The sequence below is a fragment of the Pavona decussata genome, unplaced genomic scaffold, assembly GCF_977016875.1.
Source record: "Pavona decussata unplaced genomic scaffold, jaPavDecu1.1 SCAFFOLD_71, whole genome shotgun sequence".
Taxonomy (NCBI): domain Eukaryota; kingdom Metazoa; phylum Cnidaria; class Anthozoa; order Scleractinia; family Agariciidae; genus Pavona; species Pavona decussata.
The window spans coordinates 1,692,798-1,712,168 of NW_028145490.1; the positions used below are offsets into that span (position 1 = coordinate 1,692,798).

Sequence of the window (19,371 nt, forward strand, 5' to 3'; positions counted from 1 at the left end):
GCTGTGAACTGAATATGGATGACATAAGAGGATGCTATTTATCGTAAATGCTTGGATAGTCTTATACGGTTTCGCGTGAATGTAAACTGTACGTGTGAAACCTAGACTTGCCTAAAAGTGCGAATGTGTAAGGTAGCGGAACCTCCCGGGAATTTAAACCAGGACATGAAAAACTGTCCTCTTCGTTTCCCGCATTTGACATCAGCGAGGAGAAGAAAGACAAGACAGTGAAGACAGTCGACAAGGCGCGTGACCAAATTGGCGGGAAAAATTGAGCTTTCACATAAATGTGACCGGATGAAGAACATTTTTGAACAGAGATTTTTCTTTTATTCTACTTAAACTGATTTTTTTTATCTTTTCCATAATATAGTTAGTGTCATTTTCAGTTTTCGTATATATATTTTTTATATTTGTTTGTTTGTTTATTAATTTATTTCGTTCTATTTCATGTTCTGGGATGTTCCATGTTCCAGATTTTATCGACGGCCGAGTTTTGTTCGTCATACTGACCATCAACAATCTCTCCAAGCTGATTCATAAACTTTTTAGATGAACTTTAAATTCTCTCTTACAGTGCGACGCGCCTTACCGTGGCCACCCAACAAACTTTTTTTTTTTACAAGTTTGCCAAATTAGGATATCTTCCTCCTTGCTCATAAAATACAAAACGACATGTGTATCCTGATTGGCTAACTTGTAAAAAAACGTTTGTTGGGTGGCCACGGTAAGGCCTAAGGCGCGTCGCATTGTAAAATATACGTGAAATAAAACAAAACAAACAAAAAAAAACGCGATTCGTATGGGAAAGATTATTCTTCAAAGAAAAGAAAAGGAAGCCTGAAGAAGAGAAAGCGTGATTCTTTTTTGCCCGAAAGAATTCATGAACTCATTTTGTCTAACATTCAATTCTACTTCGTTTGCATTTTTTCATTGCCGGTTACACCCCGTTGCACTCAGGAAATCTAACTATTCTGGGTATGACCCAAATGTCAGAATCCCAAATCGCGCCACCACCGAAGGTGATCAAGACAGTGTCAGTAATCGCGGGAGGCAGGAGTGTTGCCTAATCATCCGAATAAAGGGGTTATATGCATCGGAAGACTCTTCTTGTTTAGGGCCTTATTGTTCAAAGAGCCTTCGGTAATAAAATCACTACCCTTTTTGTGGTGGTTGGAGTACATGCTATCCGCTCTTTAAACAACTGGAACAGGAATCTTAAACATCCGCGCGGTCGAGGACGTTCATGCGCGTTCGTTGGATGGAGTGTTCGTGGTGTCTCTCTCAGCTGTTTTTTTCTGTGGTCACGGATCACTTTACCATCGTATGGAACGTGACGAGGTGCAATTGACAGAACTCCCCCATACCCCAGCTAATAATCTTACTCGATACAGTGTAGTCGTCATAATTATTCATAATTTTACGTTAGACAAAATATTAATGTATAGACCCATAATTTTGTCTATTTTGTGCAACTTTTCTTTTTTTTTTTTTTATTCATCCTCGTCTCTGAAAAGCCTCACTCAAGGAGCTTCAATAAAGTTATGTACCCGACCACTTCTTTCAGACTCGGATCCAGGATAAAAAATGACCATTTTCCGGTAATGGGGATCTACGGGGTCTTGGGCATGTTTCCCCGGGAAATGTCAAATTTTAACCGCTTGAAAGTGCCGTTTTCTTGGGTTTTCAAGTCACACCGACAGGCATTTTCCATATTCTAAAAATAACTATTTATTGTCAAAAACCAGACCGTTTACCGTGAAATGGTGGAAACCGATCTGGATGCGCGCCTTCCTTTCTTGAGGGTCTGCAACTTAACCTTCAGAGTTAAATGAAAACCAAACATAACGCGCTTAAATTAACCAACCCCACAGTTTTAAACAAAATATTTATTTTTTTGTTTTTTAGACATTCAATTGAAAAAAAAAAAAGCAGATACCGTCGAAAGTTTCACAATCTCAGGAGAATTACACAAAGATAATTATGTATTTGCATAATTATTACTAAACAGTTACGTACACTATCTTACATAGTACTATATTAAAAGACTTTTTTTCATTTTAAGTGCTAGCTCCTTTTAAGCGAAAAAGAGGAATGAATCGGAGGGAATGGGGGTGGGTGGGTTAAACCGGTACAAACTGTGCTTTTACCCCTGCCCACCCCCCTGATGCCTCAGTCTGTTTTCTCTTTCATAGGAGACATTTCAATTTGGCCAACCCCCTTCTCCCCCTTTGTCTGTGACGCTGAAGTGTTTACTTTAAATACTACTACCAGTAAAGGTACTTCACAAAATACTAAGAAAGAGCCTATTTTGCCAAAAATAAGATTTTTAGAACACTTAATCCCACAAATTGGTGACAAGAAAATGAACACTGTATCAACTTTGAAAGCACTGCATAGCCCCCAGGTGCCCAAAAACACTAGTAGCACTTTGAGATCATTGTAGGTAGTTTAAAGCCACCCACCTTGCCAAATCTAGACAACTAGTGCATTATTAGTTGATAATTTCCTCAAAAGGTCTCGTTGCAGAAGCAAGGACATCTCTCTCAAAACTCACCAAAAATGTTTAAGAGCTGCAAACTTTTTATAAATGTTGAGAGACACCTTGAAACTAAGATTCAAAATTTTTCGTGTAGTACTGTTACCTTTTCTGAAAGCAACAAGAAAATTTTAATCGGTGCGAAATGGCAAATTCAACACTTTGCAAGATGGCGAAACTAGTCATTTTTCTGTGAGCCCATTAGGCTTTCTGAGTCTTACAAAAAAAAAAAAAATGATTTGGAGACTGCTTCACACAAAAACTCAACTCTGTGAGGTGCACCAAATTTGACTTAAATTTTGCAAGTCATGCATTTTCCATAAGACCAAATGCTAGCTAACTCTAATTTTTTTTACCAAACTAACATGCTTGATACTGAACTTGACCTTGTGCAGTAAAATGTTTTTGACTAAAAACAGATAGTCAGGATGACAGGAAATACCCCTAATCCTGCAGCCCATGTTGCAATCACAAATTTAATCGAGACAATATAAATAAATAGCTTACTTTTAGATTTTATACACTGGCATGACAAATAAACAGAATGAATTTGCATTTGCACTATATAAAATAATCAGTAGTTCAAAAATTCTGCAATGATGAACAGATCTACCTGCTCTGTACACTTCACAACATAAATAACACAATTAATTTTAATTTTTTTTGTTGTGTATAACGTCATGGCCAAAATAATACATTTGCAAGGTTTATTCTAGAAATAGGCTTAAGACCACCAACTTCAATTTAAATATAGCAGAATGGTATTTTGTAATGAATATTTGCCTGTAAGTGATAGGACCATCTGGAAAATGATGCAAAAAGCAAATATTCAAAATGCAAAACCTCTTTGTGATAGGAAAACAATTTTCCTTGTAATTTTTTTTTCTGGTGCATTTGATTCACTAACTCAAATTTTATGTGCTAACATGCAAATTGTAATAATTGTGTTGGCTGGTCTAGAATAAATCCTGCATTTACTCAAACCTTTGTAAAGGCTTGCATCACAGCAAAACATTAGACAGTCATGTTGCTGCTACCATCAGTTTTAAGTTACAAATCTGGGCTGGTTTAACAAGCCTATATACACTTTAAAGTTTCCAAGTCATTAGTCTAAACCAGGACATCACAAAATTGCAACAGTTATTTACACTAATTGTGAAATAAAATATATAATCTATTTATATAAATATTTACTCAGTAGAAAGCTACCGAGTGAAGAAGATTCCTAGACCATTTCTTTTCCAGTTTGGGAATTACATCTTCAATTTCATCTTCTAAGTCGTCCAGGCTCTCAATCTAAAAAGAAAAAAATGACAAAACAGTGACAATTACTTAAGAGTAACAACAACAACAGCAACAATCAAAATTACACAAACTAAATTAAAGGGACACTGTCACGGGTCGACTTGCGCAGTAGAGCTCACTTATGTTGACATGCTGGGAAGCTGTGTTTGTTTCATGTAAGCAGAAAAAAACCCGTGCAAAAAGCAAATAGTGTGAACATAACTTACTGGTGTCTTAATTATAAAGACAACAAATGAGTCACGAACTTGCTCTCATTGCAGGGTGCATATCCTGCGTCACGTTTTGCCTGCAGCCACGACTGAAATATCTCTTTTTACGCGGGATGATGTAGTCAGCCAGCATCTTAAATTCGGGACCGCATTTCTTTCGTCGTCTTGGGAGTCAAAAATTGCCCTGTTTTTTTAACTTTCCCGTATCCCGTGCCCGTCGCAAAAGAATTGTGTGATTTTTATTGGCTGCAACTTCGAATCACATGCAAGTCAGGTTGGTTGGATTGCATCATAAATGTTCATTTCACCAGAAATTTGCATAATTTTGTTTACGACGTCACTGATGCGTGACATGGCACTTTCCGCGGTAGAAGCGGTAAATCGAAAGAATAACTTCTAAGAAGCACTCGACATTTGGACATTTAACACGGTGGAGATTGGAGAGTTCCTGGCGAAGGAATCATGCTTTGTTTGACATTTGTAGAACCACGATGAGACTGAGAAGAGATCATTTATGAGCTTACGTTATCGTAAATCGTAATCACTAATGGATTTCCAGTACAAATACAAGGCAAACAACATAACAGGATCATCGTGACTGAAACTATTCCATTAGCAAGGATAGTTTAATCAATCTGCGAAGTATACAAATGGAATAAATGAATCAGCATCACGCGTAAATGCCAGTATAGGCATCTTGTTTCAATTAAATTCGTTTGTGGTTCTTAAACTACAGTTTCTTGTAGTCGCTTTGCACTTCAAGCGTCCGTTTTTGCCCTGAATTACTTGTTCTCCTGCCATGCCCAGATCCTCCACTACTCGACGCCATTTTGAATTTGTCGAACAAAACTTGAAAACATCAGGCTGATGTTTTCAAGTTCGGTGGGGTGCTCGCGCGCATGCTCAACTGTGACAGTGTCCCTTTAAGTTAATAACCATACATGTTTGCCTAGCAGAATCTCATTAAAAAAATTGGGAAGATATTCCAAATATTTGTTACCACCTTTGAGATATTTGCAAAAATTGCACATACAGTGTTTCTTTGAGATGACCCCAATCTTCCCCAACAACCAAGTGGTAACATAGCATAAGGGCATAAGAAGCAACAGCTAGTGTGTGAATTTTGTGTGCGGCATAGTATTCTGCAATTTTTCAATATAAATAAAGTTTGCGTATATGTATGTACATAATTGTCAAAATTGGTTGTATCTTGCCCAACAATGCAATCCCAGGGTACAGATGAGAGAGTGGATTCATGGAGCCCTGTAAGGTAACATGTAACCTATCTATTGTCCAAATAGAAAGCTATTGCATTCTTTAGTATCAGGATTCATCTTATGTTAGGAGAGCTCCATGATTTTTTTTCCCAGGACGCAACCAATATTGTGAGGGCAGAGATCCTAACCATATCATAACACTACTGCCATGCGGCCAGAAGAACAAGTAGCATTAAATAATTTCAAACTTACAGCTTGGCACATTTCACATATAAGGAAGGCTCCTAATGTTGCTTCTTCATGGTTATCCTGGATATCAAGGTTTACTACATGAACAGGAGAGTAGCTTTGGGCCCCTCTTGAATTAAGATCTGAAAGAAAACACAATAATTTATAGTGAGAATTTTTGCATTAAAAAACTCTTCCATCCATTTCACATACCAGGTTTCCAAAAGAGGCGTGGTGTCCCTTTATCCCTGAAGTTTTTGCAATATAGTGACTGTTGGTTCCCTTGGAACAGCTAAAGTAATCATACTGAATCACACGGCCCTAGATATCTATGGAACTTTCTACCTGTCTCAATGCACCAATTTGAAAATTATACAATGACTGGTTACAAGGCAGCCCTTTGAATATTTCTTTACAAATACCTCAAACTGTCTTCACAGTGTGCCATTCTGAAGAATTTCTAGCACCAGCCTTTTAAAATAACTTACATTCCATTTATGAACTGACCAGTCAGAGTATCTGGCCAGTTTTAAGAAATGGTGAACGTTTTAAGAATTAAATGAAACACGTAAACCTTTGAGAATAATTTACCATCAAACCCCGCTTTATCAGGTACCATGCTTCACATGCCCTCCCCTCCCCTCCCCACCTGACTTTGCCACTGTACTTAAGGTTACCCAGTACCTTCAGAGGTGTCTTCAGAGGTGTCTCGCGTCTAAGCGATGTAGCGCGTCTGGTTTAAACTGTAGATACCTGAACCCTTATATCAAATTAAAGCTTATAGAGCTGGCTATCCAACTAAACCAAGAATTTTGAAATAAAATGAATTGCCGAATTTTTAGCGCTGTTTTCTCAAATAAATTTTTTACACTTGGAGGAGCCATTTCAAAGAGCTAAAACTCAAAAGGAATTTGTTTGTTTGCCTTCAAATTTGGACAGTCGCTAGTTTAACATATAAACAACAAAAACGTGTCTGCGAATTTTTTCTTTCGAAATATTTTTTCTCCGAGAGTGATTTTTGTATGATTACTCCACATTTTTTTCATCCTATTTCAAAAATGCTCTATAACTTTTCACTGCGATTGAATATGGCAAAACGCAGACACATTTTTTTAGCGCTTTGGGCCCAGAAACTGAGGAGCAAATTAAATTAGCAAAAAACAAAATTCACTTTGACTTGTAGCTTTAAAAAGGTGATTCGGACGCTGGCAATTAGAGGTCGTGAAAAATTCGACAATTTATTTCATTTCAAAATTCTTGGTATGGTTTGATAGTCAGCTCTATAAGCTTTAATTTGATATGGGGGTTTAGGTATCTACAGTTTAAACTGGACGCGCTACATCGCTGAAACGCGAGACACCTCTGAAGGTATCGGGTAACCTTAATTAATAGTCCATGGGCCAGAAAGTGAAACCCTCCCCCCATCTCGGGATTTTTGCAGACATGCATCATTTTAAACCTTTACTTAAGGGTATTCCAAAAATCGATGTTTGCACTCGATCGATTGGTGGATGTGGCCGTACGGCACCATTCTTTATTTTAATCAAAGTGCCACAGGTTACCCAGCCTGGAATTTTACAAACAATCTTCTTAAAAGCTATTATCCATGGAATTAGCACACAAAACTGCGCATACTTACTCTTCTCCATCCCCTCTGCTAGATGATACCTCAACTTTCACTTTTAAGCTTCAAAGTTGACTACTGCGCATGTCACAAAGTTCATGCAGCTTATACCTATACTGTATAAGATTATGTATACGATCGTGTCGCACAGAAACTCTGCATAATTACTTAAATTTATTAGATGTGGAAATTTCGTAAACAACGCAGCATTATAAAGCACCGGAACTGCTTTCCACGATAGTTCGTGGCTATTGGTGTTTTAAATATGCACCTGTGAGGATTACTACGCTTTCTAGGCAATGCCAATAAATTTAAACAAAGCAACAGTTGTTCAAGGTTTGCGTGGGATTTGGGGGAGATCTGGCACAAAAAACACCTCGCCCGACAATTTAGTGCCTCAAGTACTTTTCATGCGGCTTCCCAAGATGTATTGCCCAGTTTTCGGCCATCCATGCAATAATCCTTTTAACACTCGGATTTCTAATCAGCCATTTTGGAAAAGCGGACAGGTAAGTTTTTGTTCTCTGATGCTGCTTTCTCTCGCTTGCTAAGATGTTTTATGATTGATTAAATATATTACATCAATATAACAGTTAGATATTATAGCAAATAATCTTACTTCAGTCGATAAATCAGTCCTTTTCAACGTCTTGAAATGCAAATGATTTTTTTTGGAAAAAGTGTTTCTCGAGATAATTTGAATGTCAGAAAAAAACTATCGAGTACGCCCAACCGACATGACATATGAGGTTTCTAACAAACCTCAAGGCGTTATTTCCAGTAATTTTTTATTACCAAACAGAACAATCTAATGCTTCATCTTGCAAGCCTTCAGAAGATGTGCAGCTTGTTCTTCAGCTTCGATCATCCCAACTATGAAAGGTACTCCACACTCTACCTGGTAATTATGTTAAACCTGGAAAATTCACATCCCGGAGCGGAGGAATTGTTGAAACGCAATGGCTTCAGATCAACAGATCGTATGTACCATCATCCAGGAACGATGTTGACATCACCATCGAGCAAACAAACAACCGCCATGCCAAATCTCACGGCGGCATTGTTGGTTTTAGCAGGAATCGTTCGGCGTCCTACAGATGGTGTCGTACACGGCACACAAGGGCGAGCTATCTACAAGCGACCAAAGAGATTGCAAGTATGGACAGCCCGGAGGCTACATCGCACAAGGATGTGAGAGGATCGCAAATTGTGAAGAGCGAGCGAGACACATGCAGTGTTTTACAGGCCATTAGTAATTTCACTAATCCATTCACCATCGAAGACAAAGATGCGCTATACTGTCTTACATTCGGCGCTCCTGTGCCCCAAGATGTCGAAAGTGACATACTGATGGCTGATGACATCGATTGGAAAGAAGGCCCATTGGGAGTTTGTCCAGAAAAGACTAGTAGAGAAGAGGACCATCTTTCCCTCTCCAGTAAAGAAACAGAATCTCAAAACGTTTGCTACCCAAGCAAAATCATCAATGGTCTGCGGAAAGGAAAGAAGAAACATAGAAATAACAGCAGAGAGTCTTTGGGCAACTGGTGATACTGGCGCTAGAGCATCAAGTTCGCTTGGAAAACGTGCTGAGTTATCCGTTGGGCCAGGTCCCTTGGGCACTCGCTCCTGCAGATGGTGCTCTGATAAAGACTGACAAGTCGAAGTTGATGCATTCCCTAGCAGAGAAATTGCACTTGGTACAGAGACCCACCGTGGCATTTGATTGCTACATCATAGACGGGAATGCGGTGCAGCAGGCAAGGATTTCTCTTCCAAGCACATTTGGAGAGCTAGCTGAATGTGTTTTTGATCAGCTCCCATGGGCACAGCGTGTTGACTTTGTGACGGACTCCTATCATCCTCGTTCAATTAAAGGAGTAGAACGATCGCGAAGAGGTTCTGCTAAGGCACATCTAGTGAAAGAACCGTCTACCAAAGTTCCTCGTGACTGGAAGAGGTTTTTGTGCAACGAAGTAAACAAGCGACGGGTGACAAGCGACGTCTCTTGATTATCCATGCAGTTGCAAGAGATCTCGGAGTTGATGTCAATCTTGCCCTCACAGTCCTGCACGCATGTACTGGTTGCGATACTACCAGCGCGTTCGTGCGAAATGGGAAAGTGACACCCCTGAAACTCCTTAAAAAGGAACAAGAGTTTCTTCCCTCATTCCATGCTTTGGGAACATCTGTTGACGTAGAAAACAGCGTATTTGAAGATCTGGAGTAGTTTACGTGCCTAATGTATGGCAGCAAGTCGGCTGACATCAGCTACCGAAGACATGAGAAGTTTATTGAGAGGTTCAGTGCGAAGCCAGGAATAGTGCTGACAAGCTACTACGGAGTGGATATAAGTCATATTCCTCCTTGTCACGAGAGCCTACGAATGCACATCCGAAGAGCTAACTATCAAACTCTTTGGAAGAAAAGCAGACGACCCAACACCAAGTATATTTCCCTGGCCGGACCTGATGGGCATGGCTGGACCATTGACAATAAAGGACAGCTTGAAATCTTCTGGACTGCCGGCAATCTGATGCCTCAAGAACTAGCAGATGTAATAGCCAGCCCCTTGGTCACGCCCAAAGATGAACATGACAGCAGTCTCGATTACGACAACATGCCTGATGCTGTATCGGAAAGCGCGGATCTCTTCTTAAATTTACCATGGAGAAACTGGGTGACGAACATTAATCACTTTTACCTCTTGTAGCACAATGGCCTGCTGACAATGGTGACGCGTAATCTGTCGACCCCATCACCTGATGAAGACTAGCAATAAGAAGTCAATACGTAGCGGACCACAGCCAGTGACTACATCGTGAGACAAGCAACTCATACTGATTGTTTCCAGTGAATCTGGAAAAGGTGCGTAACTGCTCTGTTTTATTTACAGCAAAGAAACCTAAGTAATTCTTATGCATCACTTCACATATACCCCTTGCATAGGCTGAATGAACTTTGTGACATGCGCAGTAGTCAACTTTGAAGCTTAAAAGTGATAGTTGAGCTATCATCTAGCAGAGGAGATGGAGAAGAGTGAGTATGCACAGTTTTGTGTGTTAATTCCATAGATAATAGCTTTCAAGAAGATTGTTTGTAAAATTTCGGGATGGGTAACCTGTGGCACGTTGATTAAAATAAAGAATGGTGCCGTACGGCCACACCCACCAATTGATCGAGTGCAAACATCGATTTTTGGAATACCCTTGGGTAGAGGTTTAAAATGATACATGTCTGCAAAAATCCCGAGATGGGGGGAGGGTTTCACTTTCTGGCCCATGGACTATAACACAGTAGGATTCATTCCAGCTCAGGGTGATACAATCTCATATATAGTTAAAAACACAAAGACGTGGTATTAAAGGCATTAGCTCCTTATCCCTCTGTCATAAAAACACAGCTTCAACAAATATATAATAATCAAAGACTACTGGCATTCTGGGTAGAATGTGTTTCGTAGAGCGCTCAATTCGTTTGATTGAGGAGCATTGTATTATAATTCTTCACAGAAGTTAATAAATAATAATAATAATAATAATAATAATAATAATAATAATAATTTTTTAATTTCTATAGTGCAATTATCAATATAAATTTTCAAATACAATAGGATCATAATACAAATGACCAAAATTTAAATACATAAATATTTAACCGAAATTTAAATATATAAATACTATAAAAAGGCTTATCTAAAAAGATAAGTCTTGATTGCCGTCTTGCAGGCTTCAGGAGTTATCATTGTTTATTGCGACAATACTGTTTCGTATGGTTTGAAGTTATAGGACCACACTCATCAGGCAATTTTTAACGACTGCACTATTCAAATAACAGGCTGCTGCCAGCCGGAAGCATTTCATAACTATTATAAATATAATTTTTTCAATAAAAAATGAAAGTGAAGTATTACATTTATGTGAAGCAGCCAATGAAAACATTTGTCAACCCAGACATTTTGTACTAAATGGTTGTGACTGTGACCTAACATGTTAACAGTTCTAAGTATGGCAATTTAGTAATACTTACACTCAATAACCTGGTCATACACTCGCTCCTCAACTGTCACCACAAGATCAAACTCTTCTTCTGTTTCCTGAAATCTCTCTGGGTGAGGCTTTATTCTTCTGTTCCTATCAAGCATGTGAAGGATTCCATTTTGCTTGTATCTGTTATGCTTTGAGTTAAGGAGTTTTTGTTCTGAACATAATTAATGCATCAACAATGAAGAAATTACATAACAAAAATAAAATGTCAAACTTATGTACGACACACCCAATAAGACACCCCCCCCCCCAAGGGTACTCTTCAACTTCACCTCATTTAAATACACATTTATGAAAAGACTTAAACATATGATCCCCCCCCTCCCCAATTCTCCAACATTTTGGCTTATACCCCACACACCAATATTTGGATGACAATAGCTAGTACAGCCATGAGGGCACCATGCTCGAGTGGGTTTGTAGTTTGACAATCTGTGCACAGGAATTAGTGAGCACACAATGGCCAACTCAAGTGCATTAAAGACTCCATCAAGGTACTTCCTAAAATCACTCAACACAAACCCAGCCTCGTGGGAACAAGCAATGCTGGATCCCATTTCCTGGTCTTGTCTTATCGCCAAACTGCATCAACACCTCATGTCTATCCCTGCACCTGCAGCAGGCATTTTGGCCTGGCTAGGATTGACCATCCATTTGTGGATCGACGTGCTGAGCCCATCATCAAACACTACCACTGTTGTCCTCATCACATACAATGAACACACATTTATGGGGTGTTGACGGCACAGAAAAACTTGAGTGTTACAAATTGTGCAATCGTATTCAAGGTTTCTTAATTCTTTTATTAGTGGCATGGTGGTGTGGTGGTAAGCACATGACCTTAGCACTTGAAGATCAATAAGCTACTACTTTGAGACAAGGTTGGACTTTGTATATTATAGAGCAAGAAAATTAACTCCATGATCCATCATCTCTCTCTTTGTCCAGGTGTATAAAATATGGGTAAAAATGCTGGGGGTAACCCAGCATGAATGGACTGACATCTCATCCAGGGGGAGTTCCATATTATCCAAGTAACTTAATGCTACTGAAACTGAAGGCCCAAAGAAGATCTTTCTTGGTTCGTGTTTCTCAATGATGTCTGCTTGGGCAATTATGTTGACCCAAGTCAAATTTTCACAAGATTCTAGCACTAGATGGAGGCAGAACGCATGGTTTTCTGACATACAGGTGCTTGGAGACTGCAACATCCTATCAGAAATCTTAAGCTCATTGTAATAACTGACTTTCTTTACAAGATCCTTTGAGCCATATTGCATGTGTGCAAAAAATGCACCAACAGCTCATACACAATGTCGACAACACCAGAGTAAGTATTTTAATCTGGCCATAACCCAAGTCCTCTGATCCAATCAGATACCTGTTGGTATCATGATACCTAAAGCTAAGCCACAGCTGCTGCTCAAAAAGCAGGCCACAAAAGTCTCAACAGTGAAGAAATGTCCCGACCAATTTGGATTTCATCTGGCTCCTATTAGTTAACTGCGACTGATAAGTAACTATACAGGTCTGTAATGGCAGCCCTTGCCCAAGGAGATTCTTGCACAAAACTGCTCATCTTGGTGGTACCGCAGGACAGCCATTATCATGTTTGCCAACATGTGTGCAGCATGTAAAGCCCACGCGCCGCATAACAGCCTCTCTAACACCATCTCTGCAGCCACCCAGTTGTCGTTTCCCCACTGTGCCAAAATCAGTCTCAACAGCTAAAGTTACAGACGAAGGTCTTCTTTACTCATGAAGGATAGACACCATCAGTCCATTATGGTCACACAGCTGTAACCATGGAGATCACACAATTGACAGCCTGTACTTATAACCATTCAAGCAAAGGTTCTTCAAAATTTGCGCTTCTGTGTAATGTCCAATTTCAAGTAGAAGAGTGGTTTTAAGGACAGAAATTAAATCAAGTTGTTTGCAGTTTACTTCATCCTTTCTCTTTCTCCATCCAGGGGTATGAATAGGTCCCAGTAAACCATTGAAGAAACACAAAATATTGGGGGGGGGGGGGACCACCCTATGTACGGGGGTGGGGGGTTGTGGTAATACTCCTCAGTTGATGATTCATACTGCAGAAGTCAGAGAAAGGCACAGACCATGTGGGATAATTTTTGTGGGCCATATACAATATGGTATCCTGCCCCTCTTTAAAAATTAGGAAAAAACTTTGCAGCTACATAAGTGGTTAATTTCATTCAGTTTCTTAAAATAGTACCGTGTTTTCAAGTGCAAAACAACTTTAGTGATGGAGCTTTGGTTGCAAGCAGATGTTACAGAGCATCTGAATTGTATTGGAAACTGAAACTGCTTCAGATTTCAAAATATTACTGTTACATTGTTACTGATATGATACCAAGTATCAAAATTTAAAGCATGATTAAAAGGTGCCTCATTTGTCCCATAATGTAGTCACTTGGAATACAGATAGGAAGACTCGGACTTCTCACTACGAAGTAGTAATTGCTTGGGATAAAGGGTTGCCATATCCTGTACCACCGTTTGAACCACCATGGGTTAAGTTGCTTGGTTACCTGGTTTTAATTTTTATCTTGTAGCTGCTATTGCCATAGCAACCACAAAATTAAGCAAAGACTTGGTGACATATCAGCATATTCCTGTGGTCCTCACTGTGAGCTTTCGTTGATGCTTACACTTGCTTGTAAGTGACAAATTCCATACAGGAATATAATACCTTGCTCAAATGTTAGATTTTTTACACCAGATACATGTCTACTCAAAACCTATTGAAAAAAATTCTACATCTTCGCTATTTCAATAAGTCAATTATCAAACAAAAGAAACCTTATACAAAAAGGTTATTTCTGATTGTAATCCCACACAACATATCCTGACATTCTCAGGAGCTGTTTCTGGGTTTGGGAAACAGGTTTGTACCATAGTGGAACTTTGGACATGCCAAACTCGTTACTATGTAATTATGGTCTCTGGATGACATCACACAAGAGTGAATGCTGGGAATTGGAATGAAATGGATAAACTGACTGAGTTTGGACTTTTGTTGCAACCTTTGTCTGCAGAAAGTCCCAGAAACAATGTGACAGCAAACATATACGCAGAAACTACGCCATCTAGCATTCAATTTTTGCAATTGTTTTTGATCTGTTGTTGTTGTGATGACCAATGCAATGGGTGCTGATGTCGAACAGAGTGAGCGAGTGAGCGTAAGAGAGTTCTTGAGGGTAAAATGCCAAACCAAATAAAAAAAAAAAAATGTTGACACCACAGGATGAAGTGCATGCTACGGTTGTTTTTCCTGTGAGATGCTGTTTCCTAGCCGTGACAACAATGTTCCTTTACTGTGTCATGACCATGGCATGGGTGTCCACATTCTTTAACCCTGTTGTTGCCTGTCAACTTTCACATCTCATAAGTGCTGCAGATCAACTGTCATAATGTCCATTGCCCATCTGTTGCACCTCACACTCCTTGATGTCACATTCCATCTTCTAATAAGCTTATCCCCCTTTGTGGACCTCTTTTCTTGATAGCTCTAACAGACCACATCACGAGACGAATAGTACAGTCACTGCACTTTGCTGGATGGACCACCAATACCTTTACTAAGATTATCAACTGGCCACTGACAACAGCACAAAGGTGAAATGAGTACAATACAACTTGACAAAAAAGGGAACTTTCAGACTCTAGTTACCAATGGAGTCATCAACTTATCACCATGGCTTAACGCACTAATTGAAATACTGTCACCTCATCTCACAAGTTAAAAAAAAAAAAAAGTAATGCAATGCCATTTGCATATGTAAAAACAAATATATAAAGAAAACCCAAAACTTGGAGACAGATTTGAACTCCTGCACGATCACAGTGCCTAATTAACTATAATGAACCAAGGGACTCCATTTAATTTAATTAATGAACTGCTAATTATTAACAGATTAATTGCAGCTTTATTGAGACCAAAAAGTTTACAAAGCTATCAAATGGAACCAAAAAAATGTATTAAAAATTGCTCATAACAGGACCTCTTAGGAAGGGCACACTGATTTTACCTAATTTGTCACAAATTTAGATAGGCATTGATTGTGCCTACTTTTCCAAACGGCCAAACAGTATTGTAGATATCTAATCAATGCAAACATTTTGGGCTCTGATTGGTTGTATAAAAGGGGTCATGCTTTGAGAGAACTGACTGGAAATAACTTTTTTCAGGTGTTTGTTCAGAAGCAAAAATCTAACTCATTTAACATAAGCTTGTTGCTAATCTTATAGACCTGCTATGCAAAGATTGATACATTCCCAAAGAGCCACGGGAACAAATACACGAGCTTACACAGAAAACCAAACTAGAATTTCAACCAATTACAAAATGTTAACATTTTGCTACATGGATATCACTGGATTGTGCCAAGAGCAAATAGCAAACTGCTCAGTCTTACATTAGACATATTTGGATGGTCGGTTTTGCCAACACCAGTGTTCATCACATAATATTACTTGACTACCATTGGTACATGTAATGTCACAGCTGTTACTCACTTTTTTAGGCAGAATTTAACAAGGTAGAGTCATGCTGGCCAACAACAGAATGCTTTCCCTTTTATTTACTCAATTTGAAAGGGATTGGATGTTTAAGTGGCCTTCCAAAAAGTGTTAACCTCTTACTGTGTTGAATAAGTGACAATGTTTGTCTTTGGAGAAAACATTTGGTAAAGTTGGTCAGTCTCCATCATGAGTGGATGACCAATGAAAATGTCCCAATGGGTATGCACGCGCATCACCATTTTGCAGTAATTTTTAAACCTTTGCTTTGCGCACACGTAGGTGCAAATGTTGCCAAAAAAATATCTCAACACTTCTGTCCTTCTACGAAAGTTCTTATAGATATGCATTTTTTATTTTTCCTCTCTGCTAAATTTTCCTGAAAATTTTTGCTTGGCAATCTGACGCATACAACTACAGTTGTAACTTGTACGGGTAATACAGTGCTTGCACTTTAAGCACCATTAACATAACTTAGCGGCTGGTTTCTTTCTCAGAAATTGTTTCTTTTCTGAATAGGATGGGCAAAATATTTTTGACATTTTACAGCAACAAATTGATCTTGAAAATCCATACTGACAATTTGTGAGCAGTCTGTTTGTTGCAAATGTTGAGCATGTGCAGTCACACAATGTGTCACATTTCCGACACATTACATTAGTAAAACGGATTGATGCTCTCACTATAAGAGTGAGGGGATCTGGGTACGAGATTACCATGACTCAGAATTTTAAACTGACAAAATGAATCAAAATCCTACAATCAGTCAAGGATGATCCTTGAGCTAAAGCATGCTGGTAAAGCACTCTCTTTGACTGGTATCAACATAAAACTATTGATCTAGTGCTGGTCTTTCATGTCTACGTTTTTGCAGTGATGCCCCCATATCACTGCCCCTTCACAGTGTTTAATAGCTTGTAGCACCTTTTTGGTTTGTCATCCACCTGGCCACTCAAAATGCTGGAGTTGTGGAAAGCAAGGCTGTTGTCCTACACAAAGTAAATGTGCAAACAAGAAGCTGCTTCATAATTCTTACACTCTAATTGACCAGTTGGAAGCCATCAATGCTTGATGAACATATCGATTTGTGGCAATGACAGAACTCATGACCAAGGGCATCAGTAGCAAGTTGGCAACGATTTCCCAAATGTAACAAGAAACTTAGGGGCAAAGGACCCTACAAGTAAACAACCAATCAGAGCTCTAGAATCAACAATATCGCTTTGCATGAAAAATTTCGAAGTATGATAAAAAAAAAAAAAAAAGAAAAGAAAAGAAAGTCTGACCCCTTGACAGACTTCTTACCCAGCTGCAAACCCTCGGCATGCTGGAAGCAGTTGCAGATATTATTAGCATTTCACTGGCAAGGGGTACATTATGATGCTGGCCAATACAAGGACCTTTTTTTTGTGGGGGGTGGGGGGTCAACTTACTTTCTTCCTTCACCCAAGGTTAAGCTAAATTGAACTGTTTACAACAGAAATGTCAATGACTTGACAAGTTCCAAGATTTGACTGCACCATGAGCCAAGAATCTTCAAAGCCCGTACTGAATGAAATAATATACAAGTTAACTGGTCCTTGTTTTAACCAGTTTTCATTTCCACATGTCCAGCTTATTCGTTTTATCTGGCCATTTACCAGTTGTTTCTGTTCTGGGAAGATGCAGTACTTCACAGTCCTAGAAGACTTGTTCAAACGCTCCAACATTGTGTTCAGTTCGCTTGGGGTGGGCAAGTCACTGGTCAAGCAAGGTAGTTCTTTCCATCAGGAATGCCAAGCATGTACAGCTGTACTTTATACTGTTCACACGGTTCAGTCAGTCTGCAGATGCTGTATGCCTGAGTTTTTTCTCGAGGTTCTCCAGACAAGGGTTTTCAGATGCCCGAAACAACCCCTGGCATTAGCTGCTTTTTTTAGAGGAACACTGGTTTGCCACTGTTAGAATACTCGGTGAAAATGGGGGATGTCCAAGATTGCTCAGTTTATCTTGATTGCAATCAACAGACTGGATGATACAGTACTTCGACTTCTGAAGGACCTTCTTTTCATTTTTTGGGGAGGAAGCCAAATATATTTTAATTTGCTGTCAGCCAACTTCAAATTTACTCAAGTCCAAATGAAACAAATCAATTCATTGAATACCTTGTCCAGTATCAATATGGCATACAGGCTTGGGGTAAAGCCCTCTGCAAACAACCCTGGTAGATTTGTGGGAAGTCAAATACATTGAGGGTAGGATTGGGAGAGAGAGCAGAGGAGTTGGACGATTTTCAGTAGGTTATTTCACTAAAACACAGTGATCCATACTGAAATTTATTAACATCAAACACCTAAAGCTTATTTCAGCAATACTTCACGCTAAAATGTGTCTCACGAAAACAAAGTTTTACCTTTGCCACAATCAGATCCATTTGTGTTCCACCGTCTTACTTTGTCTGAGTCTGTCTCGAATATGTAAAGCACTGTGCTCCCTTAACCACATGAATTATTTACTACCTCTACTAATACTAAGAACTTGACAAAAGTTCAATTCAACATTGTAGCTTGTCGCACAGGCTTTACATTTCTAGCTGCAACGTTCCGCTCTTGAAAAGGACTCAAAGAGGCTGCAAAAAAATAACATTCAGAATCCTGTAACAATAAAGGGGGCCTTTATGCCCTTTTCTTTCCTCTTACCCAATTTACTACAACCTTGGTTTTGTATCTTAAAAGACCCCAACCCAGGAAACTCTGATACTTACTTTGTATTCTATTACTAGACGAAAACAAGGATTTATCAATGGATAGTCATCCAGTCTTTAACAATTTAATCTTAGGCATGGTAACAAAAAATGAAAAAATCCCAAACTAATGAATTTTGCCCTTCGTATTTCTACACAAACAAAAAAACATATCAACCTGCCGTTGGGAGGGAAGTTTTTTTAGTGTGTCGTACGTGCTGGAATGCAAATAGAATCTGAGCAATTTCTTTACCGGATTACCGTCTTTAGTGATTGCGTGCTACCCTTGAATAGCAACAACGCTTTTTTTCAACTTCGAAAATCGACTGGATACAGTTGAGGGTCTTTTTTCAGTAAATCTCGGTACATTTCATCGTAGGTCGTTTCAAATGCATATGTGTTTGGTTGGTCTGGGGCTGGGCCTGGCAACTTCACTTGAACTCCTGATCCATACGATTTAACGTTGAATCCTCGCTTGCTGAAACAAAAGAAACGAAACAATATTCCTCTCTCTTCCCTTCAAACGGTTTCACCTACCCCGATATTTCGCTTTTTGTCACTCTATGAGATGAAAAACATCTCTTTACACGGCATTTGAACATTTCAAGCTTTACCTTAAAAAATTATGCGCTTCCATACTTCGGTTTTGGTTGCTGGAGCAAACGACGGCGATTCTTAACTTAAGAACCATATTTTTCAGGTTCAGAGGCATTAATAACAATGAAATTAACAAGCTATGGACAGATGGGATAACGATTAAGGGAATTTGTCTATTATATAAGTGAAAAACCTTCCGATGACTTGGATGGGAACGGATTTTTCTTCTTGCAAATTGCTAAACAACCAACAAAGATGGACTCCACGAAAAGTTTACAACGCAATAACCATGACGTCATTAAGAAACGATTGGTCAATTCAATATCCGGGTAACCGCACCCA

The 19,371-nt window shown here is 39.1% G+C and overlaps 1 protein-coding gene across 1 annotated transcript; it reads right to left on the reverse strand.

Moving 5' to 3' along the window:
* Positions 1-1,871: 1,871 nt before the first annotated feature.
* Positions 1,872-19,301, reverse strand: LOC146477254 (RNA polymerase II subunit A C-terminal domain phosphatase SSU72-like). Its single transcript, XM_085113702.1, has 5 exons — positions 19,047-19,301; positions 18,767-18,910; positions 11,152-11,291; positions 5,523-5,641; positions 1,872-3,835 (listed from the first exon to the last, which is right to left on the reverse strand). The coding sequence occupies exons 1-5, from the start codon at positions 19,142-19,144 to the stop codon at positions 3,734-3,736; spliced, it is 603 nt and encodes a 200-aa protein (XP_084969828.1). The 5' UTR covers positions 19,145-19,301; the 3' UTR covers positions 1,872-3,733.
* Positions 19,302-19,371: the final 70 nt, after the last annotated feature.